The sequence below is a fragment of the Micromonas pusilla genome (assembly GCF_000151265.4).
Source record: "Micromonas pusilla CCMP1545 genomic scaffold MICPUCscaffold_17, whole genome shotgun sequence".
NCBI classification, from domain to species: domain Eukaryota; kingdom Viridiplantae; phylum Chlorophyta; class Mamiellophyceae; order Mamiellales; family Mamiellaceae; genus Micromonas; species Micromonas pusilla.
In genome coordinates, this window is record NW_003315898.1 from 16,166 (window position 1) to 27,898 (window position 11,733).

An 11,733-nucleotide genomic window follows, 5' to 3' on the forward strand; every position below is an offset into this window, starting at 1 on the left:
GGGGGGGTCGGGGCGGCGCGGGCGCCGGCGCCGGCGCCGGCGACGGCGCGGGCGCGGGCGCCGGTCGCGGCGGGCGCGGCGGCAGAGGCGGCCGCGATGGCGCCGGCGGCGCGTTCGCAGGCGGCGGGCGACAGCCCGGCGGCGGGCGAACCGGCTTCGCGGACCCGGTTCACGGCGAAGGGAGAGGCGGCCGCGGCGGGCGCGGTCCCGCGGGGGGCGGCGGCCGCGGCGGCGCGCACGCGGCGTACGCCGCGGCGCCGCCGGCGCGATTCGCCGGGTTTAACCCCGCCGCGGCCGGGTACTACGTCCCTCGCGGCGCGCCCCCGCACGGCGCCGCGCCGACGCCGATGTTCTTCCCCCCGGGCGTGCACGGGTTCGGCGGCGGCGGACGCGGCGGCGGCGGCGGCGGCGGCGGCGGCTCGACCGTCGGCTGCGAGCGTATCCTCGCCGCGGTTCGCGCGCAGGTGGAGTACTACTTCAGCGTCGAGAACTTGTGCAAGGACGTCTTCTTGCGCGAGCGCATGGACGACGAGGGGTACATCCCGATGCCGTTCATCGCCAACTTCAACCGGATACGCATGATGACCCCGGAGCCGTCGGTTGTGCTCGAAGCCATCTCCGGGAGCGCCGCGGTGGAGGTGACGGGTTCAGGTTCCGGGGACGCCTCCGCGACGAAGCTGAGGAAGATGAACGACTGGCAGTCGTGGACGCTCAGCGCGACGGAGCGCGCGATGATGGCGGACAGGGCAGCGGCGGCGAACGCGAACGCGAACGCGGCGGGGATCGGGATCGGGATCGGCGGCGGAATCGGCGCCGGCGGCGGGTTCGCCCCCGGGAGGCTGACGAGCATACCGTCCGGCGCGGCGGTGGATTCGCTCGCGGAGGACTTCGCGCCCTCCGTGCGCGTCTCTCCCGGCAACGCGCCGCCGAAACCGCCGGGGGGGAAGCCGCCGGTGCCTCCGGGTCCGGGAGGAGGGAGCGGCGGCGCGGGGGGAAAGGCAGCCGCCGGCGCGGAGAGCGGCGGCGGCGGCGGCGGCGGCGGCGGCGGCGGCGGCGGCGGGTTGAACGTCGAGGACGAGTTCGAGATGTTCGAGATGGACGAGGACATGCCGCCCGGACATGCCTCCTCCAAGTCAGCAGCCGTCTCGCCGACCGGCGGCGGCGCGAACGACGACGAGGACGACGACGAGGACTACGGCGACGACGTCATGACCGACGAGGACGTCGCGCGGCTCATGATCGTCCAGCGCGGCAAGGGCGCGACGGGGGGCGCGCGCCGCCACCGCGAGGGCGGCGAGGCGGCGGCGATCAACGAGGGGCTTCGCGCGTACCAGAACGAGATCCGCGGCGGCGGGCGGAGCATCCCGCGTGGGGGTGGGTCGCAGGGCGCGGGGAGCTGGCGCGCGGGCGGCTCGGGCGGGTTTGGCGGGTCGTCGATGACGTCGGCGGCTCCGCACTTCTTTCCCAACTCGTACAAGGACGGCGGCGGAATCGGCGGGGGGTTCTCTTCCGGCGGATCACATGGCGGGTTCCACGGCGGCGGCGACGACATCGGGTGGGTCCTCGGGACCACCCCGGACGGTTACGGCGGCTCGATGAGCGGGGGCGGAGCGATGAACTGGCGCACGGGCGAGGGCGGGTCGTACGGCGGCGGGAGCGGGTCGTACGGCGCGAGTCCTCGGACGGGGCGCGCGCGGCGGACGAGCCACGGCGGCGGCTCTCCCGGCGGCTCCGCGTGGGGCGGGTCGCCGCGGGACATCCCGAACTTTCAGCACCCGAGCCACTCGCTGCTCGAGGCGGACGGGTTCAAGCAGCAGAAGTACCGCGCGTTTCACCAGCGGTGCGTGGACGAGCGGAAGCGGTTGGGTCCGGGGAACAGCGAGGAGATGAACACGCTGTTTCGGTTTTGGTCGTATTTCCTTCGAGGGACGTTCAACACGCGGATGTACAAGGAGTTTTGCCGCCTCGCGGAGGAGGACGCGCGGTACTCGTACCACTACGGGCTGCAGTGTCTGTTTCGGTTCTACTCGTACGGGTTAGAGAAGCGGTTCCGGCCGCTGATTTATCGCGATTTCGAGGAGTACACGCTGAGGGATTACGAGAGCGGCTCTCTCTACGGCCTCGAAAAGTTTTGGGCGTACCATTATTACTGGAAGGGCGGCGCGAAGGGCGCGGAGAAGCCGCGCATCCGGGACGAGATCAAAACGCTGCTGGAGACGAAATTTCAGAGCTTGGAGGATTTCCAACGCGAACACAACCGTCGCGCGAACGAGCAGCGGGACGCGACGGCGGCGTGAGCGACGGAGGCTGGGGAAAAAAACATAAAATAGCAAAAAAATCAAAATAACGTAGCGGGCGCGGGGCTCGGGGACGGACGACGAGCGAGAATAAATAATATAATATCATCGACACTAATTAATAAACCGTGCGATCGATCAGAACACGCCGCCGACCTTCGCGGCGACCGCCACCGCGACCGCCACCGCGACCGCCACCGCCGCCGGCGGCGCCCCCGCGCCGCCGTCCGGCTTCGTCAAATCTTTCCGCATGAACGACGTTCGCACCGCGCCGTTCACAACCTTCCCCTCCTCGCTTATCACGATGTTCGGCGTCGCGGCCTCGCCGCCGACCACCTTATACCCGAGCTTCCCGTACAGCCCTTTCGCCTTGCCGTTGCTCGACTCCACGACCAAGACGGCCTCGTCGTACCCCCACCCTCGGATCTCGTCCTCGACGGCGCGCATAAGACGCTTCGCGACGCCTCTCCGCCGCGCGCTCGCGGCGACGGCCAAGTTGGCGATCACGGGCCGATCGAGCACCTCGCCCTTCGTCTCCGCGTCCGCGCGGCTCAGCGGGACGATCCCCTGGAAGCGCTGCACCTCCGCGCCGACGCACCCGACGACGTCGCCGTTTCCGTCGTCGTCGCGGATGACGAACATCGCGGCGTCGCCGCGTCGGTTGTATCGCCTCGTCAGGTCCTTACGCTGCGCGCCGCGGAGGTACGACAGCTCCGACGGCGTGATGGCGTTGTCGCCCGCGGGCTTCCCGCGCAGGAAGAAGGCGTCCACGAAGACGTTCGCGCTCGCGTTGTAATCCTGACCCCTCGCGCGCTCGACGTCGCCGTATTCCGCGCGGGTCGCGACGACGCGCGTCGCGCGCGACGATCGCGAGGAGGAGGACGGCGCGAGACGACGCGCGGCGGCGGGTGCGACGACGGCGCGGCGAGCGGCGATGGACGACGCGCGCAGCGACGGCGACGGCGTCGCGCGCGCGGTGGGGGTCATCGCGAACGCCGCGCTCATGACGACAGCGCGCGTGCTTCGCGCGCTCCGATGTGATGACGACGACGATGGATAACGTGGCAGCGCGGCAGCGTTCACAGTGGAGTCGCGCCAGACTGCCGCCGTCGTCGCGTTTCGGGTGCCGGCATTCTCGGACGCGCCGCGGGACCATGGGAGGACGGAGCTCCAAGGCGTCGAAGCGGCCGCGGGAGCCGAGCCCGGCGGCGGCGGCGGCGGCTCCTCCCGCGGCGGCGACGACGTCGCCGGAGAAGCGGCCGAGGGCGGACGAGGAGGGGACGCCGAGGGACGACGCGGAGGAGGAGGCGGAGGATTCGACCAAGACGTCTCATCATGAGTTTCTTAACAACTCCGCCGACGATTCCGCCCTCCTCGGATCGAGCGACCGCGTCGTCGGCGACGTCGCGGGAGGGCATCGTCGTCTCTACGAGCTTCCCGACGTCGCGCCCGAGGACGTCGCGCCCGACGGCGACGACGCGTCCGACTCCGAGGACGACGACGCCGCGATCGCGGCGCACGCGCTCGAGCTCCGCGACCGACTGACGTCGCTGACACATCTCGCGTCGACACGCGGCGGCCCCGACGCCGCGGACGACGCGGACGCGGCGCGATGGGTGCACTACGTCCTGTCCCACCCCGCGCTCCGCTCGGACGCGTCGCTGTGCGCGCTCGCGACGTCGCTCCTGCGGCACGTCGCGCTGTGCGCCAAGACGAAGGACGCGCTCGCGAGGACGGCGCCGAGGGAGACGACGCGAAGTGCGACGCTGCCGCTCGCCGACGCGAAGGATCGTCATTCGTGGCCGCCGGCGCAGGTGCGTTCTCCTTCACACTGGTTCCCATACGACCGCGTTCGCGTGGTGAACGCCGATCCTTAAGGACTTTTCCCAGCGTGTCTCTTCGCCCACCCCTCGCTTTCAATCCCCGCCCTCGACGCCATTCAACTTCAACTGACGCCTTTGAACTCCGCCGGCGCAGTCGTTATCGCCGGTGGCGAACGCGGCGTGGCGCGCGCTGCGGCACTTCGGCAGTGCCGACCTGGACGGCGCGCGCGACCACTCGCACGTGTCGCCGAGGGCGAGGGAAGCGTGGAAGCGCATGGGGATGGACGGGTGGCAGACGCGCGCGACGTCGGCGGCGAAGGACGAGACGTTGGGTGCGTTCTCCTTCATACTGGTCCCCATACGACCGCGTCGGCGTTGTGAACGCCGATCCTTAAGGACTTTTGCCGTCGTCTCTCTCCGCCCACACATCGCTTTCAATCCCCGCCCTCGGCGCCTTTCAACTTCAACTGACGCCTTTCAACTCCACCCCGACCGGCGCGACTGACCGACCCGACGCGCGCGCCGCCCTATCGCAGTCGCCGTGCACTGCCCCGCGCCGTCGCACGATCGAGACGCCGCGTTGGAAGCGCTCAGCGTTCGCGTCCCCGCGGGCGTCGACGAGGAGCGGTTGTATCATCACTGGGACGGCCCGTCCGAGTTCACGAAGACGGCGCACGGGTTGCGCGGGTGGGTCGGCGAGGACGAGAACGGGGACGCGATAGACGAAGCGGCGGCGGAGGCGAACGCGGACGCCGCGCGGCCGCGACGGTTGGAAAATCTGTTGACGGCGCAGAGGGAGCGCGACCACGAGTACACGCTGTACGCCACGGGCGCCGGCGGTTCCGGTTCGATCCCCGGCCCGTCGGACTACGCGTCCGGGTTCGAAGTGCGGACGATCCCGCACGACGACCCGCGCGTCGCGCTGCGACGAAAACACGGCGCGTTCGCGACGAGGCGCTGGGACGCGTTTGAGATCGTCGCGCCGTACGCCGCGGTGGTGTCGACGCGGGAAGAGTTCGAGGACGCGTGCGCCGACGCGTCGTTCGACGTCGCGAACCGTCGCCGATCGTACGCGGTCACGACGGAGACGGAGATTCAAACCTCGCCGGGCGCCGCGCCGACGCCGCTGGTGTTTTGCGCCGCGGACGCGCGACGCGCGAACCCGATGCGATGCGTGAACGACCCCGCCGTCGACCCGACGCGAAAGGACGCGTCGCGGTGGGGCGCGCTCCGCGCGCACGCGTTTAAAGAGGCCAACTGCCAAATCATCGAGAGCGTCGATCGATGGGGGTGGCCGCGCCTGCGCGTGATGACGACGCGCGAGCTGCACGTCGGCGACGAGTTTCTGATGTCGTACGGCAGGGAGTACTGGGGGTTCGAGAAGCGAACGACGGAGGCGACGGAGACGATGCGCGACGTGGTGAGACTGCTTCCCATACGACCCCGTTCGCGTGGTGAACGCCGATCCTTAAGGACTTTCCCGTCGTCACTCTTCACCCGCGCTTCCCTTTCAACGTTTGACCGGTAAGACGGTCGACTGACCGATCGCTTCACCCACCCAGGCCGACGCGGCGGAGGCGGAGGCGCTTCGATCCGCGGCGGCGAAGAGAGCCGCGGGGGGGTGGCGGTCCAAGTCGAAGAGCGCGAAGGCGGCGCGGTCGCCGAACGCGATCGAGAGGGAGGACGCGCGGCGGGTGATTCGCAAGGCGCGGGGCGAGGTCGCGTGGGACCAAGAGTGACGACAGACGAGACGACGAGCGGAGTCGCGCGTCGAGATACGATAGCAACTTTTTAGAGTCGAGACGCGTAGGTGGGTTAAAAGGGATCCTCCCTACTCGCGGCGTCCCTCGCCGTCGTCGTCGCGGCGTCGTCGTCATCACAACAAGTCGCGCATGAACACGACGCGTCGCACCGCGTTCGTGAACCCCTCGTTGTACTTGTACGTCACGCCGCTCCCGCCGCTCTTCGCGCGCTTCCTCTCCTCGACGTCGCGACCGCTCTTCTTGAACCCGCCGCCCATCGCGGCGGCGAGACGCTTCGCCGCGACGGCTTTGTTGGCGTCCGTCTTCTTCGCCGCGCGCGCCTCCCTCTCCTCCTTCGTCGGCGGCGTCGACGGGCCCCCGCACGCCATCTCCGCGCGTCGTATCGTCTCCATCTTGACCTCGCGCGCGAGCATCTCAGGGTCGTTCCATACGAGTGAACGTCGGGGTGGAGTTGAAAGGCGTCAGTTGCAGTTGAAAGGCATCGCGGGCGGGGATTGAAAGGGAGGGGTGGGCGGAGAGAGACGACGGCAAAAGTCCTTAAGGATCGGCGTTCACCACGCCAACGCGGTCGTATGGGGACCAGTGTATAGAACGCACCTCGCGGATGTTTGGGGGGAGGACGCGTCGGATCGGCGCGCCCGCGGCGGCGGCGGCGCCTCGCTGCTCCGTCGCCGCGGCCGCGGGCGCGTCAGTGGGCGGGTTGAACCCGCCGAAGCTCGCTCTTCGGCCGCCGTACTTGTCGCCGCCGTACTTGTCCTTCCCCGGCTCGTTGTTGACCCCGGGGACGCCGCCGCCGAAAGCGCACAGCGTTTCAATCGGCGGATCGAGGACGTAATTCGACGTCGCGCCGCGAAACGCGAACGCCGACGACGCCGCCTCCGTCCCCGCGGGCGGCTCCTCGTACGTCAGCGCGTACGACGCCATCGTCTCCACAGCACCCTGCGCGAGCTCTCGCTCCGCGGGCTTCATGAAGTTCACCGCGACCGGCCGCACTTCCGGCGCGATCGTCGTGAGGAGGTACGGAATCACGTCGGCGAGGACGTCGTCCGGCGCGACGGCGAGTCCGCCGCCGACGCGCGGGCTCGTCGACGCCGCCCACCCGCGCATGATCCCTCTCCTCCGCGTCGCCTCCCTCCGTACCTTCCCGCCCTGCGGCCACTCGAGAAACGTCCCGGCCGCGCCGCCGTTGGAGACGGTCGCGTGAACCGCGAGCGCGCACGACGCGACGTACGGCCTGAGATAAAACGCGCCGCGCGAGTACCCGCGATGCGCGTACGCGTCCGCATCGCCGAGCGCCGTCAGCGCGTCGCACGTCTTCGCGAGCGACGCGTCCGTGTTCTTCACGGAGTGCAAATTCTCGAACAACCCGCCCATGAGGAGATCGTCGTCCCCGAACGAGACGCACTGCGCGTAGAGATCCGCGTTGTGCGCCTCGCGCGATTTCCCCCGCGTGCGCCGGTTCACGATGTGGCCCGACAAGAGCGTCGTCCACGCGTTTCGCGCGTTCGCGGTGAGGTCCTTCTCCCCGCCGCTCGCGCCACCGCCGGTGATGTCCTTGAGCGTGACGTCGGAGTTGCTACCGGGGCGCGAGCTGAGAAGTTGCAGCGCGTTGAGGCACGATCGGACGTCGCCTTCGTTGCGATCGACGAGCGCGGTGAGCGCTCGCGCGTCGGCGCGCACGCCCTTCTCGAGGCACACGCGACGGAGGCGCGACGCGATGGCGGACTTGTTCGCCGCGCCGACGCGGAACACCTTCGCGATCTCTCTCAGCGGACGCAGCGCGGGAGCGTACAGGTCGTTGCAGATGGCGATGATCGGGCGGTTCAGCGGCCCGGGGCCTTTCTTCTTCTTCGAGCCGCCGGAGCCGGAGGAAGACTTGTCGCGTTTGCCCGCCTCCTCCCGCGCGTCCTCGTCCGCGTTCTTGTACCACTTCCCGTCCGGCGTCTTGCGCCACTTGGCGCCGCCGCTTTTTTTACCGCCGTTGACAATCTGCAGCAGCGCGTGGATCGCGCCTTTACCCTCCGCGCCGCCGAGCGCGCCGTCGATCTCGTCGATCACGACGCAGTTCGGCTTGTTCGCGCCCGCGCCGCCGCCGACGACCGACCGCATCTGACACGCGTCCGTCACTCGCCTCTTGAGCGTCTCCGCGTTTCGATCGTCGCTGGCGTTGATCTCCACGACCCGGTACCCCGCGTGCTTCGCCGCGACGTGCGCGAGCGTCGTCTTTCCAACCCCGGGCGCGCCGCTGAGGAGTAAAATCTTGTGCACCGGTCGCCCCTCCTCGTCCAACGGCACGTGCGTGTTAAACGCGCCCGCGTCCTTCTTCTTGTACTCCTTCTTGTACTCCGCGCCGCCCCGGTACCCGCCGCCGCCGCCGTCTCTCCCGCCGCCTCTTCCACCGCCTCTCCCGCCGTCGCCTCTCCCGCCGCCGCCTCTTCCGCCGCCGTCGCCCTTCGGCTTCCAGTCGATCGTCACCGGCTTTGGCGGCGCGCGTTTGAACACGATCCCGTCCCACGCCTTGAGCCAATGGAGAACTTCGCGGTTCGTCTGCTCCGGGGAGAGCAACTCCGTGAAGAGCTTCGGGGCGTGCGCGTCGACCCAGAGCTTCGACGCCGCGATGGCCGCGATGTTCTTCTTCGCGGTCGCGATTCGATCCTCCTCGGAGGTGCCGAGCCGACGCGCGTCGCCCTCCCACATGTTCGGCGTCGTCCCGTTCGCGCTGAGCGCGGCGTTCTCCTTGAGCTGTTCCTTCAAAAGCTCCGCCGCGCTGAGATTCGCGCGCGCGTCGAGCCGCTCCTTCTCGCGCAGGACCTCCCCACGCCGCCGCGCGTCCAAGCGGTCGAGCATGTCTTCGATCGGTTCGGACAGCAGGCTCGTCTGAGGGTCGTTCCATACGAGCGAATGTCGGGGTGGAGTTGAAAGGCGTCAGTTGGAGTTGAAAGGCGTCGCGGGCGGGGATTGAAAGCGGGGGGTGGGCGTGGAGAGACGACGGCAAAAGTCCTTAAGGATCGGCGTTCACCACGCCGACGCGGTCGTATGGGGACCAGTGTATAGAACGCACCTTATTCGTCATCGCCGCGCCGCGGAACGACACGTCCGCGGCGTCCGTCCCTCCTCCTCCTCCTCCTCCTCCTCCCGCGCCGCTCTGTGAGTACTCCGCGCGGACGAACGCGCGGCGGCCGTCGGCGGCGGTGACCGCGACCGGGATGCCGTCGACAATCGCGGTCGCGGTCGTCCGCGGCGCGTCGCGCCGCGCGTTCGAGAGGAGAGGCGCGGGCTCGTGCGGCTCCCACGTCTCGCACTGCGGGTCTTCTTCTTCCTCGTCGTCGTCCATCGCCGCCGCGTCGTCGTCGTCGTCCGGGAACGCGGCGTCGTTCGCGGCGGCGTTCACACCTGTCGACGCGTCGCCGCCCGGTCGCTGCGTCGCTCCCGCGTTCGCGAGGAAGTCGAGGTCGTCCTCTGCGATCCCGCCCCCCTGCGTTTGCGTCTGCGTTTGCGCACGCGCGGCGTCGTCGGGAGCCATCTGCGCGCTCCCGACGCCGCGCTGCGTCGCGCCGACGCCGTCGCCGCCGCCGCCGTCGTCTTCGTCGTCCATCATCATCATCATCTCTTCTTCGTCGACGTCGCCACCGCCGTCGTCCTGGTCGATGAGCGCGTCCATGTCGTCGAAGCCGTAGTCGTCGTCGTCCATGGTGTTTTTTTTTTTTCTTCTTCTTCTCGGACGATGCGCTCGGTCAGATCCGGGACTACTAGACCGCGGGCGGGCGGCGCGTCGTGCGCTCGCGCGCGTCCTTCGCGCGCGCGCGGTCGCTCGCCGCGAGCGCGAGTGATGCCGCGGAGGGCGTGTGGGCGCGTGCGGCGTCGGAGCCTCGCGCGCGGGCGTGTGCGCGCGAGACGCGAGAGCCGCGATCGATCGTCCGAACTTTTTTGAATTCGGCCTGGTGCGCGCGCGCCACGCGCCGACGACCTGACAGTTCACGCCCCCGCCCCGTCGCGTTGCCACCTCAGCGCGCCCTTAGAGTCGCGTCGTCACTTCGCCGCGCGCGCTCTCGCGCCGCCCCGCCGCGCCGCGACGATGGCGTCGCTGTCGTCGTCCGCGTCGCTCTGCGCCGCGCGCCGACGTCCATCGCGCGCGGCGCGCTGCGTCGACCGCGTCGCGACCCGCGCGCGCGTCGTGCGATGGCGCGCGAACGCGTCGTCGTCGTCGTCGTCGTCGTCGTCGAACGACGGCGACGATGGGGAGTCCGACGAGAAGACCGCCCCCGCCGACGACGACGACGACGACGACGCCGACGCCGACGCGAAATTAATCACGGACGCGTCGCTGAAGCTCCTCCGAGAGCGCATGGACGCGATCGCGACGCGCGAGGCGTCCATGGACATCGTCCGCCTCCTCGTCCTCGACGCGTCAGGTGCGTTCTATACACTGGTTCCCATACGACCCCGTTCGCGTGGTGAACGCCGTTTCTTAAGGACTTTTCCCGGCGCATCTCTCCGCTCATCCCTCGGTTTCAATCCCCACCATCGACGCCTTTCAACTCCACCTGACGCCTTTGAACTCCACCCCGACGTTCGCTCGTATGGAACGGCCCTCAGTGCCAGGGCAGGTCCTCCCGCTCGTCTTCCCCGCGGACGGCGACCCGCGCCGATCGCTGAACGGCGGGACGTTCCTCGGCGCGGACGTCAAGGTGGGCGATACGTTCGGGATGCTCGGGCAAGCGCCGTCGAACGGGCAGATACTCCCGAACGGCGTCGAGGTCGTCGTCCGCGAGATTTCAGGTGCGCTCTATACGCTGGTTCCCATACGACCGCGTCGGCGCGGTGAACGCCGATCCTTAAGGACTTTGCCCGGCGTCTCTCTCCGCCCACACCTCGCTTTCAATCCCGACACACCTCGACGCCTTTCAACGCCAACTGACGCCTTTCAACTCCACCCCGACATCGCTTCGTATGGAACGACCCTCATCAGTGCGCGCGGCGGCGGACGGCGGCGACACGAAGATCGAGCTCGTCGCGGGGCGACGATTCAAAGTCCACGGACAGCCGTTCGAGGACGCGGAGCGGGACGATAACGCCCCGAGCGCGCGCGTCGTGTGGATCGACGAGGACGAGGGCGCGGGAGAGCAGACCGTGGAGGGCGCGGATCCGCGAATGATTCACCCGGAGGAGCCGGCGCGGAAGGACGCGACGGCGTTCGACGCCGTCGCGAGACGACTGGCGTCGGAGTTGCCCGCGCTCGTCGAGGAGTGGAAAGATTTGGTGAGGAAGACGGATCGCGAGCGGACGCCGAACCATATCGAGCTCGTGGAGTCGCACCTCGGGACGATGCCGGACCCGGAGAAACACCCCGCGCGGCTGGCGTGTTACGTCGCGGGTTTGATCAATCCGATTCCGGGGATGGGCGTCGCGTACGAGGTGCGTTCTATCTCACACTGGTCCCCGTACGACCGCGTTCACGTGGTGAACGCCGTTCCTTAAGGACTTTTCTTCCCGGCGCATCTCTCCGCCCAGGGTCCCTCGCTTTCAATCCCGACACACCGCGACGCCTTTCAATTCCGCTTCTGACGCCTTTTAACTCCACCCCGACGTCGCTTCGTACGGAACGGCCCTGAGATTCGACCGGCGCTGCTCTGCGCCGTCACGGTGAGCGACATGATCGGCGTGGTGCACGGCGGCATCACGAGCAGCATCCGAGGGTTGAAGAAGAGCGCGGGGTTGGACGTCGAGGACGAGGACGACGACGTCGGCCCCGCGTGAGTCTTCGGTCGATGGGTCGCCGCGCGTACAGTACACACTTTTATCGTTAAGTTATTACCTTCGTAGAACTTTCGAAGGTAGTCTACTACAGTA

General features: G+C 69.0%; 7 protein-coding genes across 7 annotated transcripts; 4 read left to right on the forward strand and 3 right to left on the reverse strand.

The window, feature by feature from the left end:
• Positions 1–347: 347 nt before the first annotated feature.
• MICPUCDRAFT_23416 (uncharacterized protein) lies at positions 348–653 on the forward strand (the record flags this gene model as incomplete). The annotated part of the gene is made up of 1 exon (XM_003064255.1): positions 348–653. A coding segment is annotated over one exon (306 nt), but the record flags the coding sequence as incomplete, so codon positions are not given.
• Positions 654–1,715: 1,062 nt separating this feature from the next.
• On the forward strand, positions 1,716–2,246 carry MICPUCDRAFT_7758 (uncharacterized protein; the record flags this gene model as incomplete). Its single annotated transcript, XM_003064256.1, has 1 exon — positions 1,716–2,246. A coding segment is annotated over one exon (531 nt), but the record flags the coding sequence as incomplete, so codon positions are not given.
• Positions 2,247–2,435: 189 nt separating this feature from the next.
• On the reverse strand, positions 2,436–3,302 carry MICPUCDRAFT_43375 (uncharacterized protein; the record flags this gene model as incomplete). The annotated part of the gene is made up of 1 exon (XM_003064421.1): positions 2,436–3,302. One exon carries the CDS (start codon positions 3,300–3,302, stop codon positions 2,436–2,438), a length of 867 nt encoding a protein of 288 aa, XP_003064467.1.
• Positions 3,303–4,394: 1,092 nt separating this feature from the next.
• MICPUCDRAFT_43376 (uncharacterized protein) lies at positions 4,395–5,859 on the forward strand (the record flags this gene model as incomplete). Its single annotated transcript, XM_003064257.1, has 3 exons — positions 4,395–4,452; positions 4,657–5,540; positions 5,683–5,859. 3 exons carry the CDS (start codon positions 4,395–4,397, stop codon positions 5,857–5,859), a joined length of 1,119 nt encoding a protein of 372 aa, XP_003064303.1.
• A 137-nt stretch (positions 5,860–5,996) lies between these two features.
• MICPUCDRAFT_54166 (uncharacterized protein) lies at positions 5,997–6,275 on the reverse strand (the record flags this gene model as incomplete). Its single annotated transcript, XM_003064422.1, has 1 exon — positions 5,997–6,275. The coding sequence occupies one exon, from the start codon at positions 6,273–6,275 to the stop codon at positions 5,997–5,999; it is 279 nt and encodes a 92-aa protein (XP_003064468.1).
• A 1,276-nt stretch (positions 6,276–7,551) lies between these two features.
• Positions 7,552–8,580, reverse strand: MICPUCDRAFT_23630 (uncharacterized protein; the record flags this gene model as incomplete). Its single annotated transcript, XM_003064423.1, has 3 exons — positions 7,552–7,803; positions 7,870–8,226; positions 8,359–8,580. Coding segments are annotated over 3 exons (831 nt in total), but the record flags the coding sequence as incomplete, so codon positions are not given.
• Positions 8,581–10,463: 1,883 nt separating this feature from the next.
• MICPUCDRAFT_66448 (uncharacterized protein) lies at positions 10,464–11,729 on the forward strand (the record flags this gene model as incomplete). The annotated part of the gene is made up of 3 exons (XM_003064258.1): positions 10,464–10,662; positions 10,853–11,298; positions 11,497–11,729. 3 exons carry the CDS (start codon positions 10,464–10,466, stop codon positions 11,638–11,640), a joined length of 789 nt encoding a protein of 262 aa, XP_003064304.1. The 3' UTR covers positions 11,641–11,729.
• Positions 11,730–11,733: the final 4 nt, after the last annotated feature.